Raw genomic sequence first — 25,076 nt, 5'->3', positions numbered from 1 at the left:
CTTGTGACTACAAAAAAAATCACACGGAGGCAAGGCTTAGCTTTGGGCTCTTCCTTGAGGACATGCAAGATGCCGTCAGAGAGGGGGACGGGGAGCGGCTGATCCGACTGTATAGAGTCGCTTTGTTGTACTACAGAGCCTATGGGCGCACCCAGTATGCGTATAGCACCTTGCTTCTGCTGATTCATGTTTCGGCAGTGCTGTCACCAGCAAAAGCACATAGCCTGAAATGGAACAGGTTTTTCAATGGGAAGGGGGGAAAAGGAAAAAACATCCCATTGGACTTGCACCTCGAACATTTAAATAACTTACTGAAATCATTCTTGAAGGGAATGGGGCCGAATCTTACAGAGGCCAGCGCAGATAGGGTGAGTAAGTCTCTCGGATCCCTCAAGAAGATTTTGGATAATGCGGACAGAGAGCTTACAGTTGCCAGTCCCTCTGGCTACCACCACTGTGCACCAGAAACTCCAGACATCCTTAAACTAGTGGAAGTTATCAGGAAGGCAGATCTCTTCAACTTCTCTGCCGACAGGGCATTTGGTGCCTTCCCAAACTTTGATAGAAATCTGCTAGCCCGCGTCAAGTATACCAACATGTGGGAGTGGATCATGGCCAAATTAAAGCTTTGGAACAAAAAATACCCGTAAGTATGGGTAAACAGTACCTACAACAATATGTATGTCTAGAAAAGAATGGGAAGGCACTAGATCAAAAAGTCGAATACCTGCCTATATGTAATGTGATGGCTGAGAGTTATTAATGATTATAGCATTTTTCAATGTTTGTAATGGAAAGAGGTCTCAACGTTGTATGCTTTAGCTTCAAAATGTACACAGTTGATATTGGAACACTGAGGAAATAGAAATAAACAAGACTGACACTGAAATAAAATGACACCTGTTTATTATAATCACTTTGTGTCTTTCTCTCTGTTCATAACAAGGATATGATCAACTTACACGCTGGTATTTGGTGTCATTTCATAATTTCTACAACTTATCAAATTGAAAAATCAAACATGATGGTGTTCATCAAAGAAAAATGAATTTTCCTAAGGTAGGAAATTGTCAAGGAGTCAAAGGTCACAGTCTCTATACCTTGTAGTAGTATTAGCTACTAGTCTATACCAGAGTAACTGTCTGGATCTATACCAGATGAACTGTCTAGATCAGAGTCACTGCCATACAATGAACTGACATCATTTTCGGTAACATTGTCATAGTCATCAGGCCCATCAAAATACCCAGGATAATCCAGGTCTGGTTCATCAAAAGATTCCAAAACTGATGGCTCAACATACTCAATGTCTCCAAACACCTCATATATAATGCGGAGAATTTCCTTAGCATGTTCTCCATAGAAAACAGGGAGGTGTGTGACAATGTAAACATAGTCAAAGATGTGTGTACAATTCTCAACAACAGACTCTATCAATTCGTCACTAAAACCTGTACAGGCTTCAGAGTTGGTATACAGATGTGTAGTATTGAGCAGCAGGTAAGCTCGATACTCCTGCAGTAGTTCCCTGACCAGGATTCTATCCTCTGGGTCTACATCTCTGTATCTAGTTTGCAACCTGAAAATATTCATGAAGGATTCAGATGGTGGGAAGGGTATTTCACATGCTTCACCTGCACATTTGCATGTCCTGTGACAGTGTGTACAGCATCTGTGACCAGGTTCCACGCTCACAGGGCCATCTTCAAACAGGCAATATAAAGCCTTACGAATGCAGTCACTTGGACTTGTAGTCACCAAGCCCTTAACACCCTTGTCAACTTTTATTAGCTGTGTCCCATGATAGTACAGAACAGCATTAACATGTGACCCACTACGCCCAGCTCTACCAATTTGCTGGAGTACATCTTCTGCATCCTCCGGTGGGCCGTACATAATGACATAAGAGACATTTGGGAAGTTCATCCCCATACTGAGAGCATTAGTTGCTAGTACAATTCTACAGTTGCCATTACCATTCAGTGATGAAACAACATATTTCTTGTATTTAGGCAGGGTGGAACTGTGGTACATTCCAATGAAACAGTTTTTTGTTCTTTCTTCGGGGTCCCTATCCACCCAGGCATCTGGTCCCAGCTCTGTATGCAGGTAACGATGCACTTTGCCTGTTGTTTTTACTGACCGACAGTAAATGATTATCTGTGGTGCAGCAACACCACCATCTTTTACCAGTTTAACTACCCAGTCAAGGCATTTCAGCTTATCGTTTGGCAGTCTTACAATACCTAGTCTAATGTTCTCTCTGTTTGGGGATACGTGTATTCTCCTTGCTCCCTGCATGTTTAGCATACTGATGACCCTCTCTCTAGATTGGGTGTCCGCTGAAGCTGTCAATGCCAGGATTGGAATGCCTGTAAAACAGTAACAAACATGTATCAATTGTGGAAACCTCCTACCACAGAACCACTATTGGGTAAATGTACTAGTGTCATGCAGGTCAAACAGATGTGTCTACATGTTCTAGAGCAATGATGTCTGTATGCAATGTAAATAATGTGACCTTTTCATTCAGTAGCAATCAATGTGTTTGTAAGATAGATTTTCCTTCTGTAAAATGTATACATTAGTTAAACTTTAAAAGGTATAAGTGTAAGAACTCTGATGTGTTACTGTATTGTACATAATATGTGCACATCATGTGTTACAACCTGGAATAAATTCTATGCCTTCAGAAACTGGTTCCTCACATAATGTTACTGTTATGTATCTACTTTACCATTTTGAACATACACTGGACATTACTACTAGGTCATAGATAACATTGGTATAATCTAAAACATATGGAAGGACATATAGTTACAACATGTACATGTAGTTGTAATAATCTTACCTTCTTTCACAATTGACCGCAGTTCACCCAACCGACTGAAGCTTTCTCGAAAGGCAGGACTTCTCTCTTTCTTCTTAGCCTGTCCCCTTCAAGTGCAGAAAAAGATTATATTGATTAATTTTTTGAAGACATAACTTCTATTATATTGATTAATTTTTTGAAGACATAACTTCTACATTGATCACAAGCGTTAGATTGCAGATGACGTTGCAGTATTAAAATACATCAATCTGAAAATACCTTTTCAGTATATTGGAATTAATTTCTACTTTGGGCTAAGTTAGGGCTCGTGTATATCAAATTATTCCATACCGGTCAGTTCTATATTTCTGATACCAAGTTACCAACGCATAAGAACAGATGTACTAGTACTAGATTTGGGACTAAAACTTTCAGCTGATGGAATCTATAAAGGTCTTAACTCATTGACTACCAAGGGTTGTTTGGAATTTCAGACGTAGGCTCCCACAGTTTCGTCATTTTTTGTCAGTTTTTGGACAGTAACCAAATATTTTACCTTAGACCTAAAGACACTTGTTCGAAAGCTGAAAATCTCAGCTTTCTACATGTGAAAACGGTATGCCCCTATCTTCTTCCATTCCGAAGATATTTAGCTTTAAGTGCGGACTACTTTATCGGAAAATAGCGCTTTTCCCCAATCGAGTGGAGATAAGGCCCTTTATGTCTCGGATGCGCTCTTTGCCTCTACGAGTTTAAATGATGATCTAATTTTATTTTCACTCCCCCAAGACAAGACCAGTAGCTTCCAAGTACACTATTTCAATGAAAAAACACCTGGATCAGTGCTGTTTACAGCTAATATTATCATCTGATGTGCTAGTTAGCCTGATGGGCATTTGTCATTCTAGTATAAAAAGTAGAAGCGCCTACACTCACCAACGTTAGATTCTGCTGCTATGTTGTGCTGGTTTTTCATTCCAAACTTTCCATTTCACACCTAATTTGATGACAGCAAGCCTTCTTATCCTTCTGTAGACATGTGTTTACAATTTAGTTAGCGAAGCCCAGAGCTTTCTCTACAGCTCTGGCGAAGCCCAGACAGCCGTGTTTTGATGACTCAGGCGACTTCCTATAACGTGAGCAGGAAGTGCATGATTTCCTTCACAGTTCCAGACAGTAGGCTTACGGTTATTAAAATTATTCTTGGGTTGGCGCCGAGCCTGGCGTTGTTATTAAAATCTTCAGATGATGACACGAACTTTGACAGCCATCTATGTCTCTTCTACTCATCACAGAGCTACCAAAACCTCACATAATAACCATTGGAGTGTCTAGTTATGAAATATGTAATAAAATATGAAAAACGGGTTATCCCGTGATTGGTAGTCAATGAGTTAAATTAGCCTCAATCAGTAAGCCTTGATAGAAATGAAAGGATAATAATGTACCATTTGTACGTCACGTGAACTTCATCCACAACTATGCCCACGATGTTCTGTCTGTACCGGGGAGACGCCAGCATGCTCCTCCACTTGTCGTTTAGAAGCCAGCTCTCTGGGCCGCCGAAAACGAGCTCGACATTTCCACTCAAAATCTCCTCGTCGTTTCTGCCCAGTTGCGCGGCCGAAACACCGAATTTCGGGGCCTCTTTCACCTGGTCCTCCATTAATGCGACCAGTGGGGAGACAACAATGACAATGGGTTTCTCCACGCCGTGGAACATAGAACTGCCCAGCGCCAACTTCTTGCACACGCGAGGCACGAGTTGATATATAAGACTCTTCCCGAACCCGGTAGGCAACAATGCCAGAACGTCTTCCCCGCCGACAAAAGCTTGCAAAGCATCTCTCTGTTCGCGTTTAAGCTCCGAAATTCCTTCGACTTCAGTGAGAACTGACGAAATCGCTTCGTCGATCAAGCGGGCCCGAGCCACCGCTACCAAGTCGGCCATGTTGATTGTTGACATTGACAGTAAATAGAATGATTGTTGATGATGATAGAAGGCTGGCCTTCACGTAAGAGGGCTTGGGGAGGGGCTTAGACTATCAGCGAGCCTATTGGCCGTTCAGATACTGAACGAATATCTGAATTCCAACTGCCAGGGGTGGCTGCAGGGTCAGACTCCGTGGTCAGCAAGCGAAAGTTTATTGAGCTAGCGCGGTCACTACGGAGGATGATACTCAGGCTAATAATTTAGTAAAACACAGCATGTATATATATAAAAATCATTACATTTACCTCTTAGTTTACTAAATATAAGGTATTTTCAAAACATTTGACTTAAACTAGCTGATATTCTATGATTTCTGACAGCAAAGCAAAGTTTTGAGGCAACTTCTTGTCAGTAGTCCTGAGACTGGATTCACTTGGACGGGAATAACTCGACGATAAAAAATGTGATTTGTTTGCAATAAAAAACATTTTGTCAGTTACTAAACCCTTTAATTTGATAGGGTGATGAACAACAAAATTCACCTTTTCCCTTTCTTTAAACTGACCTCAAAGTTGAAAGTGGGCTTAAAGGGTACGGGCTTAATGGGTATGCTTACCTTACTGTACCCGAAACACAATTTCGTTGCCTTTTTGACAATGACAATAAACTCTTGATTGAATTGATAAGTTATATACTCATACTATCGTATACTTCTATGTCCAAGTATGCCAACACTATCTGGACCACTCATAATTCCTGTGATGCACAAAATTTAGCCTTCTATTTTGTGTATATAAATAGTGTATGTGGGGGCCCGCCCACCGTAATACACATTTGAAATGATCTCGCGGGCCAAATAAAATGGCTCCGCGGGCCAAATTTGGCCCCCGGGCCTGAGTTTGACACCCCTGCTCTACAGGATTGGTGTGTACTCACTTTTGTGGGTACACGTTGAACGTTAATGGCTGTATGTTGATTTTATGTGAGTTTAAGTGGTTATATATGTTGTGAACAGGTTACTAATCATCATGTCGAAGTGAAATTTCTATAATGTCTGAAAATACTTACAAATCTGCAAAAATGTGAGGGGTGTACTCACTTGCGTGACATACTGTATATTTAAAAAGGCAAAATGTGATTTGTGTGTGTGTGTGTGTTTTGTGTGTGTGTGTGTTTTGTGTGTGTGTTTTGTGTGTGTGTGTGTGTGTGTGTGTGTGTGTGTGTGTGTGTGTGTGTGTTAATGTTGCCACAGATTTACAAGAGCCGCCATTCAGATGAGTACGTAGATGCGAAGAAGGAAACTCATTCCAATTGGATGAGGTGAGACCCAATTTCATCACTTTGGAGTTCTCGGTCTGCTGTTACACAACAATGCTGTGTAGGATTTGTATTAATTATTGTATTAATTCTTTCTGAACATTTAATTAAGTGGTTAAACACAATCCCAGCTATGGTATGTTGCTATTCATGATGTATTATGGCATAAATGGCAGCTAAATAGGCATGTGTTTGTGTGTGTGAGAGAGAGAGTATTAGTAACACTGCATTGTTTTTTTAATAACAGTTTTTTCTCCCTTTCATGTTAATTCAGTAAGCTGTAGGAAACATATTGTAAAACACTAGTCACATGTATTTTGTCACTAGTCACACGTATTTTGTGAACTGTGATTGGCTGGTATGTGAGCTGTGGTTGGTTGTTGTCATCAGGTATGTAAACTGCGCTCGTAACGGTGAGGAGCAGAATCTGGTGGCGTTTCAGTACAGAGGAGGGATTGTGTATCGCTGCTGTCGGCCCATTGGCTCTGGAGAAGAACTGCTGGTCTGGTATGGAGACGACTACGCCAAAGAGCTGGGCATCACATTTGACTACCTCTGGGATGTCAAGAGCAGCGCTAAAGGTAGGTCACTATCAAACAATCACGTGATAAAGAACATTGAAGATTAGCCAATCACGTGCTGTATCACATTTGACTACCTCTGAGAGGTCGAGCAGGGCCAGAGGTAGGTCACTAACATCAATGAGTCACGATCTCTGGACGGTCACCCTTTCATGCAGATGGATTCGCTGGCAATCCGACTCAATGTCTGCTGAAAAAGCTCAACTACTGGATGACAACATTGCTATCAGAGTAGTAAACTGTATAATGTGATATCAACATTGGCATGAGAGTAATAAACTAAACAGCATGGTAACAACATTGTCATGGGTAGGGCTGGGTATTGCAGCCATGTTCCTGTATCGATTCGATTTCGATTCTTAGGGCTTTGAATCGATTAATCACGATTCAATTTGATTCATTCCGAATCGATTCAATCCGTTCCCTTCTTGGTGCCAGGATTTCCCCCAAAAGATGTCAAAGGGCTGTGGCTTGATAGTGTTAACAGATTGCTAATTTGTAATAAGTAGGCCTAGGCCTAATCGACTAATACCTACTGGGTATTTTCCATAGACCTAAATTAAACAATAAGAACAAAAAGAAAAAGAACCAAAAAATCAGTTTTTTAATGTGAATTTCGATTCGATCGATTATCAATTAACTCGGTTATTTTACCCAGCCCCAGTCATGAGCATTAACAGATTAAGACATGGCCATTACCATTTTGGTGATTAAAAACTAACAAGTTTATAATAGAGGCTCTGCATGAAAAGCTAAACATACAGTCACATAACTTGACAAAGTATAGTCATTAATTTAGAGTCTTAATAAGTCTTTGTCTTTCTGTTTGGTCTCCAGAGGAGTCAGCGTCTCAGGTGTTCTCCTGTTCTCTGTGTCCGTTCTCCTACACTGCTCAAATCTACCTGCACAAGCACATCAAGAGAAGTCACCCAGACGAGTATGTGCGTCTGCTGAGGTCTGGAGAGATCAGATCAGAGACTTTCATACCGTCTGGAGGCAGAAACCAACACACACACCAAACCACAACTGGGGCGTCCAGACCAGTCACACAGCCGTCTGCAGAACAGCAAGGAGCTCATGACAAGAGACGACAGCAGAATACTCAGGCAGGAGAGAAGAAACACCACTGCACTCAGTGTGGCAAGAGTTTCACTCAAGAGGGATCTTTAAAACTACACCAGCGCACTCACACAGGAGAGAGGCCGTATCACTGCACTCAGTGTGGCAAGAGTTTCAATAGAGAGGCACATCTAAAAGTACACCAGCGCATTCACACAGGAGAGACGCCGCATCACTGCACTCAGTGTGGCAAGAGTTTCACTAGAGAGGACTCTTTAAAAGTACACCAGCGCACTCACACAGGAGAGAGGCCGTATCACTGCACTCAGTGTGGCAAGAGCTTTGCTGTTGGGGGTCATTTCAGAGTACACCAGCGCACTCACACTGGAGAGAAGCCGTATCACTGCAGTCAGTGTGGCACGAGTTTCACTCAAAAGGTATCTTTAAAAGTACACCAGCGCACTCACACAGGAGAGAGGCCGTATCACTGCACTCAGTGTGGCAAGAGTTTCACTAGAGAGCAGCATTTAAAAGTACACCAGCATACTCACACAGGAGAGAGGCCGTATCACTGCACTCAGTGTGGCAAGAGTTTCACTACAGGGGGATCTTTAAAACTACACCAGCGCACTCACACAGGAGAGAGGCCGTATCACTGCACTCAGTGTGGCAAGAGTTTCACTAGAGAGGGGCATTTAAAACGACACCAGCGCACTCACACAGGAGAGAGGCCGTATCACTGCACTCAGTGTAGCAAGACTTTCACTCGGTCTGGTTATCTAAAGACACACAAGTGCTCTCACAGTAAAGAGCCCTAATAAGTCTCCTGCTGAATAAAGACCTTGATGTTGCTTCCACCAGGGCAGGAATGCCAATAAACAAGACTGCCATTCAAATATTCACCAACCCGGAACTCATTTTTAACTGACCATTTTAACTGACTTTGGTAACTGGCTCTTTTGTTGAGTGCTTTAATTGTTTAATTGATTTTTAATATTGTGATTTGATGTATGTGAGAGTGTTCCAGAGTAATAGATGTTTATTAATATTGTGATTTGATGTATGTGTGAGTTTAAGAGTAATTGTGAAGAATGTGTTTAAGTTTTTACTTGGTGATGGTGTAAAAAAAGATCTAATTGAAAACCACACTAGTCAAAAGCTAACACCAAAAAAGAGTAAAGATGACTTACTTCATTACACACAAATATCTATTTGTGTAAGTGAATAGACCAAATAGAATTGAATAAAATGTGGACTAGTGTATGAAGTGCTTTGATTGTAGCTAATTTCTGCTATTTTAGGCGTATCACAAACTTCCTTTCTGTGTTATAAACTCATTTCTGCTGTTTTAGGCTGTATACTTCCTTTATGTGTTATTACTGTTGCACGGCTCAACCTATTATCACCCTGCCCACATAGTTCATCCTTTAGCTACGCGTGATGTAATAACGTGACAGGATGTACAGTATGAGATGCTAATGTTGTTTTCATGTAGTAGTGCCCATAATGTTCTACCTCTATGAGTGTGCCCCAAAGAAGGGAAGTCAGCAGTAGCTTACCCACACGAAGCAGCTAGCTAGCTGCCATAGCTCCATGCAAAGCAACCCAAGCCACTGGTAGCTTCAGTAGCTCATTACAGCGAATAGATGAAGGTCCAGTCACTCACCAGAAATAAAACCCCATTGAAAATGAATGGGCTGTTATGTCTGGTGAGTTAGAATACCAATAACACTAAAGCGCCAAAGCGTGGTATGGTAATCTATGGGGTATAATCAAGAGGGAAGTGTGGTATGGTAATCTATGGGGTATGATCAAGAGACAGAAATAGAATCAGGTCAGAAATAGATATCTGGGCTTCCATAACTCCCGTGCAATGCCCCTGCCATTGACTTCATGGCAGTGATTAAAGACATTTCTAACCAAATATTTAACATTCACATGTTTTATTTAGAAACAGAATTTCAACTGATGTGATGTGACCCGATTTTCTTTTTTTCTGAAGAAAATGATTTCATCACAAAATTCTAATTTTGTGAGATACTTAATTCCTGTTTTTTTTTTTTTTTTGGAGCTGAAAGCTCAAAATATGTAAGAATAAACAAACACATTGTGGGAATAGTTTAAAATGTGGGCCACAAATCTATGAAAGTTTAACATTATTGATGGTATTATTTACTTTTTTCACGATACTCTAATTTCATGTCCAGCACCTGTATATGTAGTTCCAGACTAAACCAATGCCTTCCCCATTGGCCTTGGGCAGATGACGTGTCCCAGAGTAAACCAATGCTTCCCCATTGGCCTTGGGCAGATGAGGTGTGTCTGTACTGGTGTCATGGACATGTAAGTGTATTGACCTCTTCCTGACTGGGTGCTGTCTTGCTCAATTGGTTAGGATGGCCGCCTGCGGATAAAAAAAGGCATTTTGCCGGCTTTTTCTACCATTTAATGGCCATAGAAATTAGTTCGGTGGGTTTTGAGCATTTTTTGGGCTGGAAACCATCAGTCTCATCTGATGTGATATGTGATATGATTTACAATATTTCTTTATTCAGGCCTCACAAAGTCGTTTAGAATAGTCTATAGGCCTGATCATTTGTTCTATTTTATGTTACCCTATAGGCCTATATGACAACCTGTATTCATTAGGCCTTCTTTACATCCCAGTATCAAAGGCCTATTTCAATTTGACCTGATTCTATTTCTGTCCAATTCAACTAACATCTGCAGAATTTTCATGTGAAATCAACCAGGTAATTTGGAATGCAGTGTTGCCAGATTGGGCGGGTGCCCGCCCAATTGGGCTACTTGGGATGAGCGTTGGCGGGCAAAAACGGGAAAAATTGGCCATATGTCGTTTTGGGCCCATAGAAGTCAATGTAATTTGTTGAATTTGGGCGGAATTTAGCGCATTTTGGCGGTTTCTGAGAACCTTTTGGGCGGGATTTGGTCAGACACATCTGGCAACACTGTTGGAATGTGGCACTGGTCTAAAGGTCTTCTAGTTAATTCAGGTTGCCCATCACTAAAATGCAACATTGAGACATTTTCATGGAGTTAATGTAAAACACATGAGAACTAAGAACCACCACCACACACATACTCTTCCAGCTTATCTCTCTCCACTTATAAAAGGCGCCGCACCGCACGACATAAGTTCTGCCGGAATGCTGATGATGAAAACTATGAGGGAGGGGAACTGAGAAGGCTCTAAACTGCAATCCAATGGCAACCTTCTTACCCCTTTAGGAGAACGAATGGAGTTTACAGGTAAAGTCATACCCCTTTAGGAGAAGGAATGGAGTTTACAGGTAAATTCATGCCCATTTAGGAGAACGAATGGAGTTTACAGGTAAAGTCAGGGGCACTGCCAGAAATGTTGGGCCCCATGAAGGGCCCCTATCAGTGCTTGGGCCCCCTTAAGGGCCCCTATCATTGCTTGGGTCCTTAGAATCTGTACCACTTTTCCCCCCCTAGCGGCCCCCATGGGTAAAGTCATGCCCATTAAGGAGACTGGGGTTGATCCCACTTCGTTGCATTGATGATGCGTGACATGGCTCATCTTGGTCTAACATTTGAAAATCTTTGGTAGGGCTAACCAGAGTTGTCTGAAGTGGAAGTAGAAACACTTTTGCAGATGTAATTACAACACTTGTATGAAGATCATATATAGATGAAAACATGTTATATATGCTACTATTGTTGTAAACATCTAGCCAGGCTGTGCCCTCCTAGTGACACAACAGCTTCAGCGTTGCTACCTGTCAGGTCAAGAGTCAACGCAAGCAATTTCTGAGTTCCCGCAAATATGGGAACTCCTCCCACTTTGTTAGGAAGCAAACAATCATGAAATGTTAATTGTTAATTGTTATGCTCTTGGTCAGTTATGCTCCAAGTCTGACACACGCACACACACACACACACACACACACACACACACACACACACACACACACACACAGAGCTGTGGTGGTGGGCAAATTCTGCATCTACTAATATAATATGCTAATCTACTATAACACTCTTTCTTGAGTGGGTGATGATGTCTTTTAACTGTTAAAAAAGAGGCTTTTGCACACCTCTTTAGTTGGACAGGAGTGTAGGACACTCAGTGGGGTTGTCATTCCAGTGTAAATAAATCACGCATACTGTCCAGTCCACCAACAAACTTCAATACAAGGTTTCACTCATTATACATCTGACCTTTTTCAGGCGAGGAAGATCGAAACGTTGTATTAAAGTTTGTTGGTGAATGGGTGCTGGATTTCTTTCCATGCTGCGTGTATGCAACTGTACATCATCATGCTGTTCCTCTTCCTGAACAATAGTGTGAATGCTTTACCTGTTGATAAAGACTACAATAAAAAAAAACAGTGGTGGTGTATCCTTTTTACAGTAATACTGCAATGTCATTGTCAACACAAGGTCACCTGGAGGGCATTGCAATAGTAAATATCCTGACTCCGTAGGAAACCAGGGTAGCCCCTTAATGCACACCGTAGCTCCAGTGGCTGTAATAGTCATTGAAAGGTTAGTTAGTACCATATAGGATACTACACTACTATGACACAGGGCCTTTAGTAATGGACTAGTATGTGGTCATTGCCATTCTGGTAACATCGAATTTATAACGCTATGTCTTAACGGGTTAAAGGAGAAGACCGTTTTTTTGGTAAGCATAACTGTGATGTCACGGGTGGGCAGCGTTGGGGCTACAGTAGGTTGTAATGAATAAGTGTTGTTCTAGTTGTGAAGTGTGATGTCACGGGTGGGCAGCGTTGGGATAGGTGGTAATGAATAAGTGTTGTTCTAGTTGTTAACTGTGATGTCACGGGTGGGCAGCGTTGGGGCTACAGTAGGTTGTAATGAATAAGTGTTGTTCTAGTTGTGAAGTGTGTGCAATCTTCTGCGCCTGGCGTAGGTGGTGGAGGAGCCATTCGAACAGCAGAAGGTTGCAGGTTCGAGACCCGCTCTGTCTGACCCCCTCGATTTGTCCTTGAGCAAGATACTTGAAACCACTGACTGATATATAATATGTATATAAGTCAGTGCTTGAAACTAACCCCAAGTTGCTCCTGGTGGCAGGGTGGTACCCTGCGTGGTAGCCACGTCCACCAGTGTTAAGAATTGTGAGCCCTGAGTCCCCTGAGCCCTCAACAGCCAGGCATCTCCTCACTGCTCTTAGCAGGTTGCCCATCCCCCGTTGCTGGTGGGCTACCTGTCTCCCCCCTCCTACTGCTCCCCCTGCTACTGACCTACAGACCCTTTCACTGACCTACAGACCCGGTACTTTTCCGTCATGCACCGAGTGTGTGGGTAGGCAGTGATTGGCCCAGCAAGCAGACCTTCCGGCTCCAGAGGTGGGTCCTGGCCTGCTGGTAACACCCCTGGCTCGGCACCCTGCTGTGCTGCTCTCAGCATATAGGGCAGGGCCACAGGTCAGGCCTCAGACCACTCATCACACGGGGACTCCATGCCCACTTGGGATCCATCTCTCTCATCATCTTGGACGTTTCAGGATCCCAGTGGCCACTCATGTACTCTGTGCATTCTGTGCGTCTCTGAGAGTGAGTTTATGTATTATGTTTTTACCATGTTATGACTGTCTGTATTGTATTGTGTTTACTGTACAGTTTCCATTGTCTTGTAGCTGCATAGTATATGTTTACTCATTTCTCCATGGCACGGTTCTACCAGAGAGTGTATTGGGTCAGTAATGTGCTACTGTGGTGGAGTAGCGCTTACATCTCTCATGTCTGTTTAATGCATGCTCTGTGTGTCTGCTGTAGGCAGGCACATATCCATGCCCCAGTCCACACAGTTATTGTAGGTAGCTGTGTCATGTTCCCTCCTCATTGCCGCTGCTTAAGATGGCTGCTTGTAGGCAGTCACCTTCATGTTCCCCTCCCCTTTGGTCAGATAGCTGCTGTAGGCAGCTATCCTCAGTTTCCTCATTGTATATATTGCATATTATATTGTATATAGTATTATGTGTATTTTCATTCATTCATGTATATGCTTATGTCTTTGTATTTTCTATTTTACTTTTATAGTAAAACCACGGTTCACGGGTTTACTTCTTCATCTGTGTGTGTCTGACTTCATTGGACATCTTCATACTGTTCTGGCCGGACAGCCTGTGGTGTTTGTTGTACACCTGCACCAGCCCCTTTTCAATACAGTCCTTTTTCGGGTGCACACAGCACTATTTTTTTTCAACCAGTGTGTGGATGATTGGGTGGATGGGTGAATGGGAGGCATACACTGTAAAGCACTTTGCATACTTAAAGGAATAGAAAGGTGCTTTATAAATGCCGTACTCCATTTACCATTTGTTTCTGTCAGCAGGTGATGCTCTCAACTGTGTTTGTTGGCATTCTGTACTGAGCTTCACTGTGTAGTGCCCTCCCCGCTCACATGCACATTCACTAGGCAATGGCGCTATCTGGTGGTCAAGTAGGAAAACACACACGGCAGACTCACCATCACTTACCACTTATCTTATCTGTAGTGTTACAGAAACAATTTAATGTGGATTTAAACAAAAATAGGCATCTGCATAAATATGGGCACCCCAAAGAAGGTATACCATTAATATGAAGTAGAGCCCTTGCAGCACAAACAGGTTTTAATGACTTTGGAATAACGAGAAGGGTACACAAACTAATCTGGAAGATCTTGGTCGATGTTTCTCCAAAGCCAGAAATCGAAATCCATTTGAGTGGAAAGCATGGAAAGCCACAGGAATGGTCCTTGTGAAAGGAAAATGTAGGCTAGTTAAAAAGGCATGGGTAAAGAATGGTAAAAATGGTAACAGGCACACTACAGAACACCTCCATAGAATTACAAGGCCATAGCTGCTGATAGTGCAGACTTAGACATGGGTCCTTCCGCGTATGCTTTTCACAAGGCAAACGCTCATTGGATGGGTGATGCATAAGGCTTTCCTGTGTATCCATCAGAAATTAGTTGATAATCTTACACAGAAAGCTTATCTGGACAAGCTAAACGCATTTTGGGAAATCATAGTGTGGTCAGACGAGACTGAGCTACAGTTATTTGACCTTACCAATGGGAGGTGGACATAGCAAAAAATGCACACGTAAATTCTATGACCTTTGGCCTAAAGCACACCCTGCTATAGGTCTGTGTGGCTAGCACACAATGTAAAATGTATTACAGTTGAGGGCCTCACTAATTATTTTCAAAGAATTTTCAAGTGTCGCAAAATTAAAGCTGAGCAGAGTTTGGACTTTCCAGCAGGACCGTATTTGCACTGCACTGATCAAAATTCAACAATAAGTTAATGCAAAAAACCAAGTAGGCCTACAATGTCTTGAAATGGTCATATCAATCTTGAGATATTACCATCATTGAAAAATAGTGAATTTATTTGAACCGGGCAGGAAGTCTAAAGACAGATGAGTAACCTGACTGAATTAGAGGGGTTCTGGATACCGGTAATTGGCAACTATTCGGTAGCACCAGGTAGGCCTAGTTGGAAGGCCTTGTCTTCTTGTAGGCTATATAACAAGTATCCACAGGCCATTAGATCAGCAAGGGTGAGCTCTTGATGTATAGGATACCTTCTTTGGGGTGCCCACATTTATGCACACACTTTTTGTTTAAATCCACATAAAATTGTTTCTGTAAAATTCTTCCATTGCTGAAATGTTTCTCTTTCCCTACAGTTTAGCCTAACATATGTCAAAAGGAAGTTGCTACTTTAAAAGCTCAACGAGAAATAAACCCATGTAATGATTTTCCAAAAGGGTGCCCAAACTTTCTCATGGCACTGTTAGGCGAGTGCATTTATGACTTAACCCCAAAAAAATTCTAACAAAAGGTTTCTCAGTGGTTTACAGTACTATCAGATGTACTTAACAACATACTAAAAATCTGCCAAAATCTGACCTCATTTTCAAGATGGCCACCGCCGGGCCCTGAAATTGACTCAGGCTTTAAAATTGCATTGAAATGACCAGGAATAGTGGTGTTTGATGCATGTTTCAACCTTGTAATGTTGTAATTAGACTATGTCCTTCATATATATATGGTTATTAGTGCAGTTTGCTGTTACAAAATCAATTTACAACTGTATGGTACTGTAATATTAGACAAATTTGGACTAGCGGTTAGGCTTAATAGTGCTGACCTCTTCTTTGTGTGCATTTTAGTTTTTTTTTTCAATTATGATTATGTTTTACATTAATATACATGTTTTGCATGTGCATGTTTTAAAATGTATTTATTTTATTTTGTCAGTGATGATCAATGGTAAAAAGCAAGGAATCCATACAAAGGATTCAAAAATTCTAAATTTCACTTTTCACTGCCTCCTGTTCAGACACGACATGACAAACATTAAAAGTGCATGACATTACAACATCTATGTGTGCATAGGCACAGCCAATAATACATCTTAACTTATCCTAACCTATCCTAAGTACACAGGAACAACACACAAATTACCAAAACATTACATTAACTATAAATAAATTAATCAAATTACACATATGCGTACAGTAGTCAGATCAGTTCAAGTTCAAGTTCAAGTTTATTTTAGCCATATCAACAGTATACAAATACAGTTGTTAGGAATGTTGCTTGGTGTGCTCAAACAAAAGACACAAAACTAGGGAGGGGGGGGGTATGAAAGAAAAAACAGGGGGGTACACAAATAAATAAACAGGGAATGGCATACAAAACATTGGAGACATAGAAAAGTGCAATGGAATATTTAAAGTGCATGGTATGTAAAGAACAGTAGTAGCATGTGCAAAGTAACAAAGGAGGTAGGAAGGCCAGGTAGTGGAGTAGCTGTAAAGTGCTAGTGCGTATTTAAGTGTCGGATGGCTTGTGGGTAGGTACTGTCCCTAGAGCGTGTGGTTTTGCTTGGGATGCTGCGGTACCTTTTCCCTGAAGGCAATAGTGTGAATAGGTGGTGTGCTGGGTGTGTAGGGTCAGAGGTGATGTTTTTGGCTTTCCTAGCAAGTCTGGTGTTGTCTGATCAGGTATTAGCACCAGTAAAACACAAGAGATTGTGAGCACAAGACAGTTTATTATGTATTTGTTTAGCACAACAGGTATACATAGTACAGTTGTATGTGGGAAAAGTCTTTTCTGGGGGGTCTGAGAGCAATTGTTCTTTGGAAAGATGCAGATTTTTCCGGCAGCTTGTTGGGTGCAGAGAAGAACTCCGCATCCTTACAGTCTGTTTGAGACTCTGGTGGTGCCAGAAGAGAAGCTTGTTGAGTGGCTTGCATCACTATTGTGATCACTTTGTGGGTGGTGTATCCAAACCCATTCAATATGGTTGTGACGAAGGGGAGTAGAGTTGCCCAGCCGAGAATCGAAACTGGACCCTCTGGGGTAGTAAACTGGGGCCCTGACCGCTACACCAAAGAGCCAGGCTCGTTGGTGTGACAGTCAGAACACACCCACAACCCTAGTGATGGTAACTCCATCACACTGCCTTCCCCTTCAGGAAGCGCACTCGTGCACTTCACACACTTCATGGTGTCATGGGCAACTCCCCGTCATAGTTCCCCCATCCAGTGTGCCCCATCATCAGTGCTTCACCCATCACTGGGGTCCCTCACCACGGGGTTACCAATCCTGGGTGTCCCTCACTTGGAATTACGGCTCACACACAATGCGTACGCTTCTGATGGCATCACACCATCCCACTTCTGACACCATTTGTAGCGAAGGGGAGTAGAGTTGCCCAGCCTAGAACAAAACCCAGACCTTCTGGGCTTGTAAACTGGGGCCCTGACCGCTACACCAAAGAGCCAATCTCGTTGGTGTGACAGTCAGAACACACCCACAACCCTAGTGATGGTCACTCCATCACAATAGTAGCCAAGCTAAACCATACACTGTGCCACCAATGCAAAAAAGTGGGATCAAGTACAGTTTCCTAAATGGGCGAGAATTCCCTTTTAACTCCATTCATTCTCCTTGTCTCCTAAAGGGGCATGGTACAGGTACACAAATGTGGTCTTAGAAATGTGGTCATGATGGCAAAGCACTTGCCTCGATTGTTCAGGAAGTTGAGACACTTCTTGACATGCAGTGTTGGTCCAGAACAGGTCATCATTGACGTCCAAACCGAGCCAGGCCATGCCCTGCTGATGACGCAACACCTTCAGCGTTGCTGAACCAAGGGGGTGGGTTGACCATGACGTATGGGAAATGTTGATTGTTATGCTCTTGGTCAGACCAAGTCTTGAAGAGATTTGCAAGTCAATGATAATCAGGCCAAACCCACATCTCATCTTTGTGCTGCTCAAATGGTCTGCCTCTTTCCTGTAGTGTGCCTTGTCCCTCTTGATCGTCTGTGAACTTAACAAGATTGGAGTGGTACTGTAGGTTGACGTCCAGTCATTTATTAGCAGGGTGAAAAGCAGAAGGCTGAGCATGATTGTGCAAGCTGTGACTCAGTCTTCACAAGGTGGTGCTCCTGCCCTGCCTGTATCCCAGGGCAAGCAAGGGGCATGGACCAGGTGGGAGTACTGCATCCAAAGGGTAATTTATTGGTTGGACATCTTGCAAGGCCACTCCACTTGCGCCGTTTGGATAGCTACAGCAGCTCCTTTTATTGCGTGATCCCTGGCTCCATCAGCTCTAAAACATGTCAGGCCTTCTCTTGCTTGTATCCAAGTCCTACAGACTTAACTGGAAGATGAAGCAGATTCTTGCCAAAGAGTTATACATGCATTGGTAGCATCATAGCTTGAGTGCCTTTCACTGGGAGAATGACATAACTAGCAATTCAAAGTACTTCATAATGATGGCCACAGGTCACATTCATTTCAGCAGGATGGGGAATTCTCGGGCATCATGTTTAGCCAGCTACTATGATTTAGCCTGTTACTATGATGCTGCACAATATTTCAAGATCAAGTCAATCTGGTCAAACTGCTCATATCTGTGCTATTTCAGCGCTGCCCAAATTTTGGAAACTCAATGCACTTTGCTTGACACACACCATTAAGAATATGGCTCACACTTCAGCTTGGCCAGAGTCACGATGGAAGTCATGGATGAATTTCCTGTTTAATGTTTATTATATTTGAATGAAAAAAATAACACATTTTGTTCCAAATTCAAATTCTTCAGCACGACTGAAGAGTCCAGAGTTTAATATTATTGGGATCAGTATGATGTGGATAATTCTAAGTTAATTCCCAAAATATTATTTTAATTTACTTGGTCAAAACAAACATGAACCACCACTTTTCCTGGTCATTTCAAGGTCTTTATAAGGTCATCGGGCCTACATACAGTATAAATAAATATATATAATAAATAAATAAAATGTAAAAACATACATATATTTAAAGTAAAGTGAAAATAATCACAAACAAAGGGGATAGCAGTACTTAGCTTACATACAGTATGCCAGAGCAGATTTGGCTAATATCACAGTAGGCTGCCATCAATCAAAACAAAATCAAAATGCATTTATAACCATTCATAATATCAGGGAAATATTCCAACAACATTACATGGTGAAAAAAAACATATCAAACACCTCTATTCCTGGTCATTTCAACGTTATTTTATGTCCACATTCATCTCTTGTCTATCCATACAGGAAGCAGTGAAAAGTGAAATTTTGATTCCTTCGTATGGATTCCTTGCTTTTTACCATTGATCATCACTGACAAAATAAAATAAATAAATACATTTTAAAACATGCACATGCAAAACATGTATATTAATGTAAAACATAATCATAATTGGAAAAAAAACTAAAATGCACACAAAGAAGAGGTTAGCGGTATTTAGCCTAACCGCTAGGCCAAATTTGTGTAATATTACAGTATCATACAGTTGTAAATTGATTTTTAAACAGCAAACTGCACTAATAACCATATATATATCACAAACATTGTCTAATGACAACATTACAAGGTTGAAACATGTATGAAACCCCACTATTCCTGGTCATTTCTATGTAATATTGTGGCTACAGTCATTTTGAGGGCCCAGTGGCGGCCATCTTGAAAATGAGGCCTTTCCTCAAGTCAGATTTTGGCAGATTTTTAGTATGTTGTTAAGTACATCTGATACAACTGGAAACCACTGAGAAACCTTTTGTTAGAATTTTTTTGGGGTTAGGTGTATTTTTCTCATAAATGCACTCGCCTATGTATTCTATCAAGACAGAAGCAGATAATAAATTGTGGCCTTTTCTGGCCAGTTTCCTTTTGATGGACAGGACATTTATCAGAGGGGTAGGACTTGTTTCTGAGGGGGGGCAGCTGGGGAGGTACAGACACTGCCCTGTCCTAATCTAATAAAACCCAGTATCGCGGAAGACCGTTTAATTGAAACGATATTTTAATTTGTAAGACGTTTCACCTAGAACATTTTAGCAATCTACCATCCAGTACGTGGCGGGTGGCCCACTTCTGGCGCGAAAAGAAGGTTCTGGAATGACCAGCAGCAACCTCCTTTGTCAGCAGCTCGCGAGTGTCGCGCCTTCTTCAGTTGCTTGCTTGCTTGCCAGCCTTGCGGCCATTCATCATTCTGAGGTAAATCTAATCGTCCACAACTGACATCTCGACTAGAAGAAGCGTCAATTTCACAATTTCAGAAATATCCTGCTCTGTTTGATTCGCTGGAACAGGTTAGTGAGTGACATTGCTGATCTCTAACTAGTAATCGCTAATTTCATCTAAAGGTCTGATTCAATCTAAAAACAATGTACGGTAACACGCTAATCTAAAATTGGTTAGTTCGCCCAGATTAGCATAGAACTAGTCCAGTGCAGTCATTTGGCACAAACTAACTTTCACTAATAGCCAGCTAATACATCTGCTAACTTCACACATGAAATATATTATGGTAACGGCAACTACATAGAAAGCTATTGTTAGGTGTGATGCTTTTAACACTGTCCCTGGTGTTGTTGAGGTCCAGAGGTAAGCTAGTTAACTTTGGCATTTTTTGTCCTACCCTCTCAAAGCTGACAAAATAGATAGCGAGGGACAGTATTTTGTTGCAGCTATCCGTATTTCATATTCAGTCCTAGATACTTTTCCTCATCAAACTAACCCTGTTTAACAGAGTTGGTTTTGTTGGTCTGGTGTTTCTGTCTTTGTTGTTAGCTTAGCAATTAGCGAACGTAAGGCTGAGACGGTTAGAAAAAATAAAACGGTCAATGTGTGTAGCAATAGGCCTAATAAAAGTGAAAATACTGTTTCTGCATCTGGCAGTTAATAAATAATCAGGCAATGTGAAATATTGGGTTTTTCCTAAGTGAAGGTTGGGTTGTTGAGATCTGGTTACATTTGAGTAGCAGCTGGAGCATTTGGACAAATATCTGTGGCATGTGTGTGTGTGTGTGTGTGTGTGAAACGGATTATAGGAAGACAATTCACCAAAGCTCAGCTCTGTTGAATTGGTAATGTGATCTAAAAACCTGTCTATTTCTCTCTAATGTCGGCAGGGTTTATTTCATGACCAGCCATGAGTTCCTCTGACGAGGTTTGTACATTGCAGTAGCCTACTTTACACCTGTAGTCTTTTTATTATTATTATTATTATTATTATTATTATTATTATTATTGTTATTGTTATTATTATTATTATAATTACTTTTTTTAACACCTGTAGAGCTCTACTCGTGTCGTGTCATGTTATGTGGTGAGCCTCAGCTAAATGTAATGCAATGTAATATGACCAGCGTCAGCTAAATGTAATGTAATGTAATGTAATGCAATGTACACCACAGTGATGCATGCAAGCTATTTCATGTACTGTACACACAAAAGAGTGCGTTCACCCCTCTGGTTAGCAGCATACAACACATGAGGCCTTTTTCAGATCAGAGCGGGGAAGCGGGTTGGGACCGAAGTTATTTTTACCAGCGGTGGCGAAAATACATGGAAACAGATCGGTCCTTCTACACCACGCCACGCTCTAGTGTGTATCTGGCCTAGTTAGCTACATACAATACATACAGTATACACTCTATCAAGTTTCCACCTGAATTCAGTCATCTCTATCACACAGATCAACAGAGACACACTTGCGCATCTGTGTGACTGTTTTTAGGATGTGAAGGGAACGTCAGTTAGAACCATGCTTTAGCTAGAACACGCACACACACACACACACACACACACCTATTGCATTTTACTGACAAACATGATGTACCTGTGTGTGTGTGTGTGTGTTTTATCTAGGAATCCCTGGAGAAGCTAAGTGTGTATTTCAGCACGTCAGAATGGTCTCAGCTGTCATTTTGGGAAAAGAAGAGGTACAAGAGGATGAAAAGAAACTACCTCTTCATGCAATCAATAGGTAATAACACACACACACACACACACACACACACCACCTGTTCATGCTATCCATAGGTAACAACACCCTTACCTCTCTCTACACCTCCTCCATCCATGGCTGAAGTGCCCTTGAGCAAGACACCTAGCTAGGGATGCACGATGTGAAAAAATGTCAGCCGATACCGATATCCGATATTAATAGTGCGGTTTTGGCCGATAACCGATATTAAGCGATACCGATGTTTTTTTTTTTTTAAGAGATAACATTTAATACAGACTGACAATGATGCAAACAAACTGAATTTTTGAATGTCCTCTTATTTCCAAAAACACCTTTTAACTCCCTGTGATAAAATTAGATAAAAAATAGAGACAAACTAGAAGACAAACAATGAATGTCACCGCCAAGTCCAATCTTTTAGAACCGTAACATATTTAAAAAAAACCATCAGTGTTAACATTGGCCCAGTTTTACCCATCGGACCGATGTCCGATGTGTTGAGAAATTTAAAATATCGGCCGATACCGATACATCTGGCCTAGGGATGGCGAAAATTGAAAAAAATCTTAACCGGCTACTGAGACTCATTAACCGGTGGTTAACCGCTTAATCGGTAATCTTAAATTATACAACTTTTGCGTGCCTGATATCCACAGTACTGATTTTTTATTTTTTTTATTTTTCACATAAGCCCTTTTTTTGCTGTGCAGCCACTGTTACCAGATGGAACATGCTAAATTATCGTACTAAAACCTCAAAATCATCGTATTTTGGGGCGTTTTGGGAGGAAATAATTATTATATTTATAATTATTATTACAACCGGTTAACCGGTGGCAGAACATTTTAACCGGTTAATGTTTATCCGGTCGATTATCGGTTAAACGGTTACCGGTTAACATCCCTAATCTGGCCGATACATCGTGCATCCCTACACCTAGCCCCCACGTTGCTTCAGAGCCGGTAACCAATACCCCCAAAAAACTGTAAGTCACTTTGGCTTTTATAAAAGAGTCAGTTAAGTCTGATGTAATGTAATGTTTTGAGATGGCACATCTATTGAGGAATGCTCGTTCCTTTCACTTTTTCCCTCATTCTTTCTCTTTGTATACCTCTTCCTCTATCAATCGCTTTCTTCTTCATCTTCACCTCCCTCCCTTTCCTCTCTCTCTCTCTCTCTCTCTCTCTCTTGCTCTTTGTCTCTCAGGTCTGTCGTCTCAAGCTCCAGAGTTCATGAGGAAGAGGGGCGTGACTAAAAGACAGAGGGCCACGCCCCCACCACCACCGACTGATAGCAGTGACTCTGAAGAAGAGGAATGGACACCCAGCATGGAGAGACCACGACCAGGTCACACACACACACACACACACACACACACACACACACACACACACACACACACACACACACACACCCAGCATGGTGAGACCACAACCAGGTCACACACACACACACACACAGCAGTGACCAGGACACATACACACACACACACACACACACACACACACACACACACACACACACACACACACACACACACACACACACATTCAAACTCAAGGAGCGACCAGGTCACTCTCTCTCACTCTCTCTCTCTTTCTCAAAAATACACCTAGCATGCAGAGACCACGGTCAGGTCTCTCTCTCTCTCTCTCTCCACACAGCTTAGAGATGATGCACAATACAGATGATGTAATACGGTCAGGTCTCTCTCTCTCTCTCTCTCTCTCTCTCTCTCTCTCTCTCTCTCTCTCTCTCTCTCCACCACACAGCTTAGAGATGATGCACAATACAGATGATGTAATACGGTCAGGTCTCTCTCTCTCTCTCTCTCTCTCTCTCTCTCTCTCTCTCTCTCTCTCTCTCTCTCCACCACACAGCTTAGAGATGATGCACAATACAGATGATGTAATACGGTCAGGTCTCTCTCTCTCTCTCTCCACCACACAGCTTAGAGATGACACACAATGCAGATGATGTAGTAGACATACTGTAACTAGATGACTGATGATGATGATGATGCTGAAAATGACAACATTTCTGTGCAATAACAAAATTATAATTGATGGTGGTGATGATGATGGTGATGATGATGATGGTGGTGGTGATGGTGGTGGTGGTGATGGTGATGATGATGATGGTGGTGATGATGGTGGTGGTGGTGATGATGATGATGGTGATGATGATGATGATGGTGGTGGTGATGGTGATGATGCTGCTGTTGGTGGTGATGAGGATGGTGATGGTGGTGGTGATGATGGTGATGATGATGGTGCTGGTGGTGATGATGGAGATGATGATGATGGTGGTGGTGATGATGGTGGTGATGATGATGGAGATGATGATGATCTTGGTGGTGGTGGTGATGATGATGGTGGTGATGATGATGAAGGTGATGGTGATAATGGTGATGATGATGGTGATGGTGGTGGTGATGATGGTGGTGATGATGGTGATGATGGCGATGGTGATGGTGGTGGTGATGATGATGGTGGTGATGATGATGATGGTGATGTTGGTGATGATGGTGGTGGTGGTGATGATGACGATGGTGATGGTGGTGGTGATGGTGATGGTGATGATGATGATGGTGGTGATGATGATGATGGTGGTGGTGGTGATGACGATGGTGGTGATGATGATGGTGATGATGATGATGGTGGTGATGATGATGATTATGGTGGTGATGATGATGATGGTGGTGGTGATGAGATGATGATGATGGTAATGATGATGGTGATGATGATGGTGGTGATGATGGTGATGATGGTGATGATGATGATGATGATGGTGGTTGTGGTGATGATGATGATTGAGATGATAAAGATGATGATCCAACCAACTTTATTCAGTTCATTGCTTTCAGCACACCTTGACATTCAACACAGCATGACCCAATCCAGTTCACAAACACACCCAGCTCTACTATGGGTCCTGCTGATAATTGCAGCTCTCCCTCTCCTGCTGTATCTCTGATATCTGATATCTCCCTGCCAGAGACTGTCCTTCCTAATTCTTCTCCTGATATCCCTCTCAATAATGGACTAAGCCCTGAAGTCATGAATGCTACATG

The 25,076-nt window shown here is 42.0% G+C and overlaps 3 protein-coding genes across 3 annotated transcripts in view; 2 read left to right on the top strand and 1 right to left on the bottom strand.

Moving 5' to 3' along the window:
• Nucleotides 1–25,076, top strand: part of LOC134461946 (histone-lysine N-methyltransferase PRDM9-like) — an 86,641-nt gene that overhangs the window by 48,068 nt on the left and 13,497 nt on the right. The gene's annotated exons all lie outside the window — the stretch shown is intronic.
• Nucleotides 984–3,836, bottom strand: LOC134461948 (bifunctional 3'-5' exonuclease/ATP-dependent helicase WRN-like). The gene is made up of 3 exons (XM_063214770.1): nucleotides 3,749–3,836; nucleotides 2,852–2,937; nucleotides 984–2,372 (listed from the first exon to the last, which is right to left on the bottom strand). Exon 3 carries the CDS (start codon nucleotides 2,308–2,310, stop codon nucleotides 1,120–1,122), a length of 1,191 nt encoding a protein of 396 aa, XP_063070840.1. The 5' UTR covers nucleotides 2,311–2,372; nucleotides 2,852–2,937; nucleotides 3,749–3,836; the 3' UTR covers nucleotides 984–1,119.
• LOC134461935 (histone-lysine N-methyltransferase PRDM9-like) lies at nucleotides 6,373–8,892 on the top strand. The gene is made up of 2 exons (XM_063214754.1): nucleotides 6,373–6,643; nucleotides 7,481–8,892. The coding sequence occupies exons 1-2, from the start codon at nucleotides 6,373–6,375 to the stop codon at nucleotides 8,518–8,520; spliced, it is 1,311 nt and encodes a 436-aa protein (XP_063070824.1). The 3' UTR covers nucleotides 8,521–8,892.

This window comes from Engraulis encrasicolus, chromosome 14 (genome assembly GCF_034702125.1).
Source record: "Engraulis encrasicolus isolate BLACKSEA-1 chromosome 14, IST_EnEncr_1.0, whole genome shotgun sequence".
NCBI classification, from domain to species: Eukaryota; Metazoa; Chordata; class Actinopteri; order Clupeiformes; family Engraulidae; genus Engraulis; species Engraulis encrasicolus.
The sequence above is the reverse complement of the archived record's forward strand: the minus strand, read 5'-3'. Positions and strand labels throughout refer to the sequence as shown.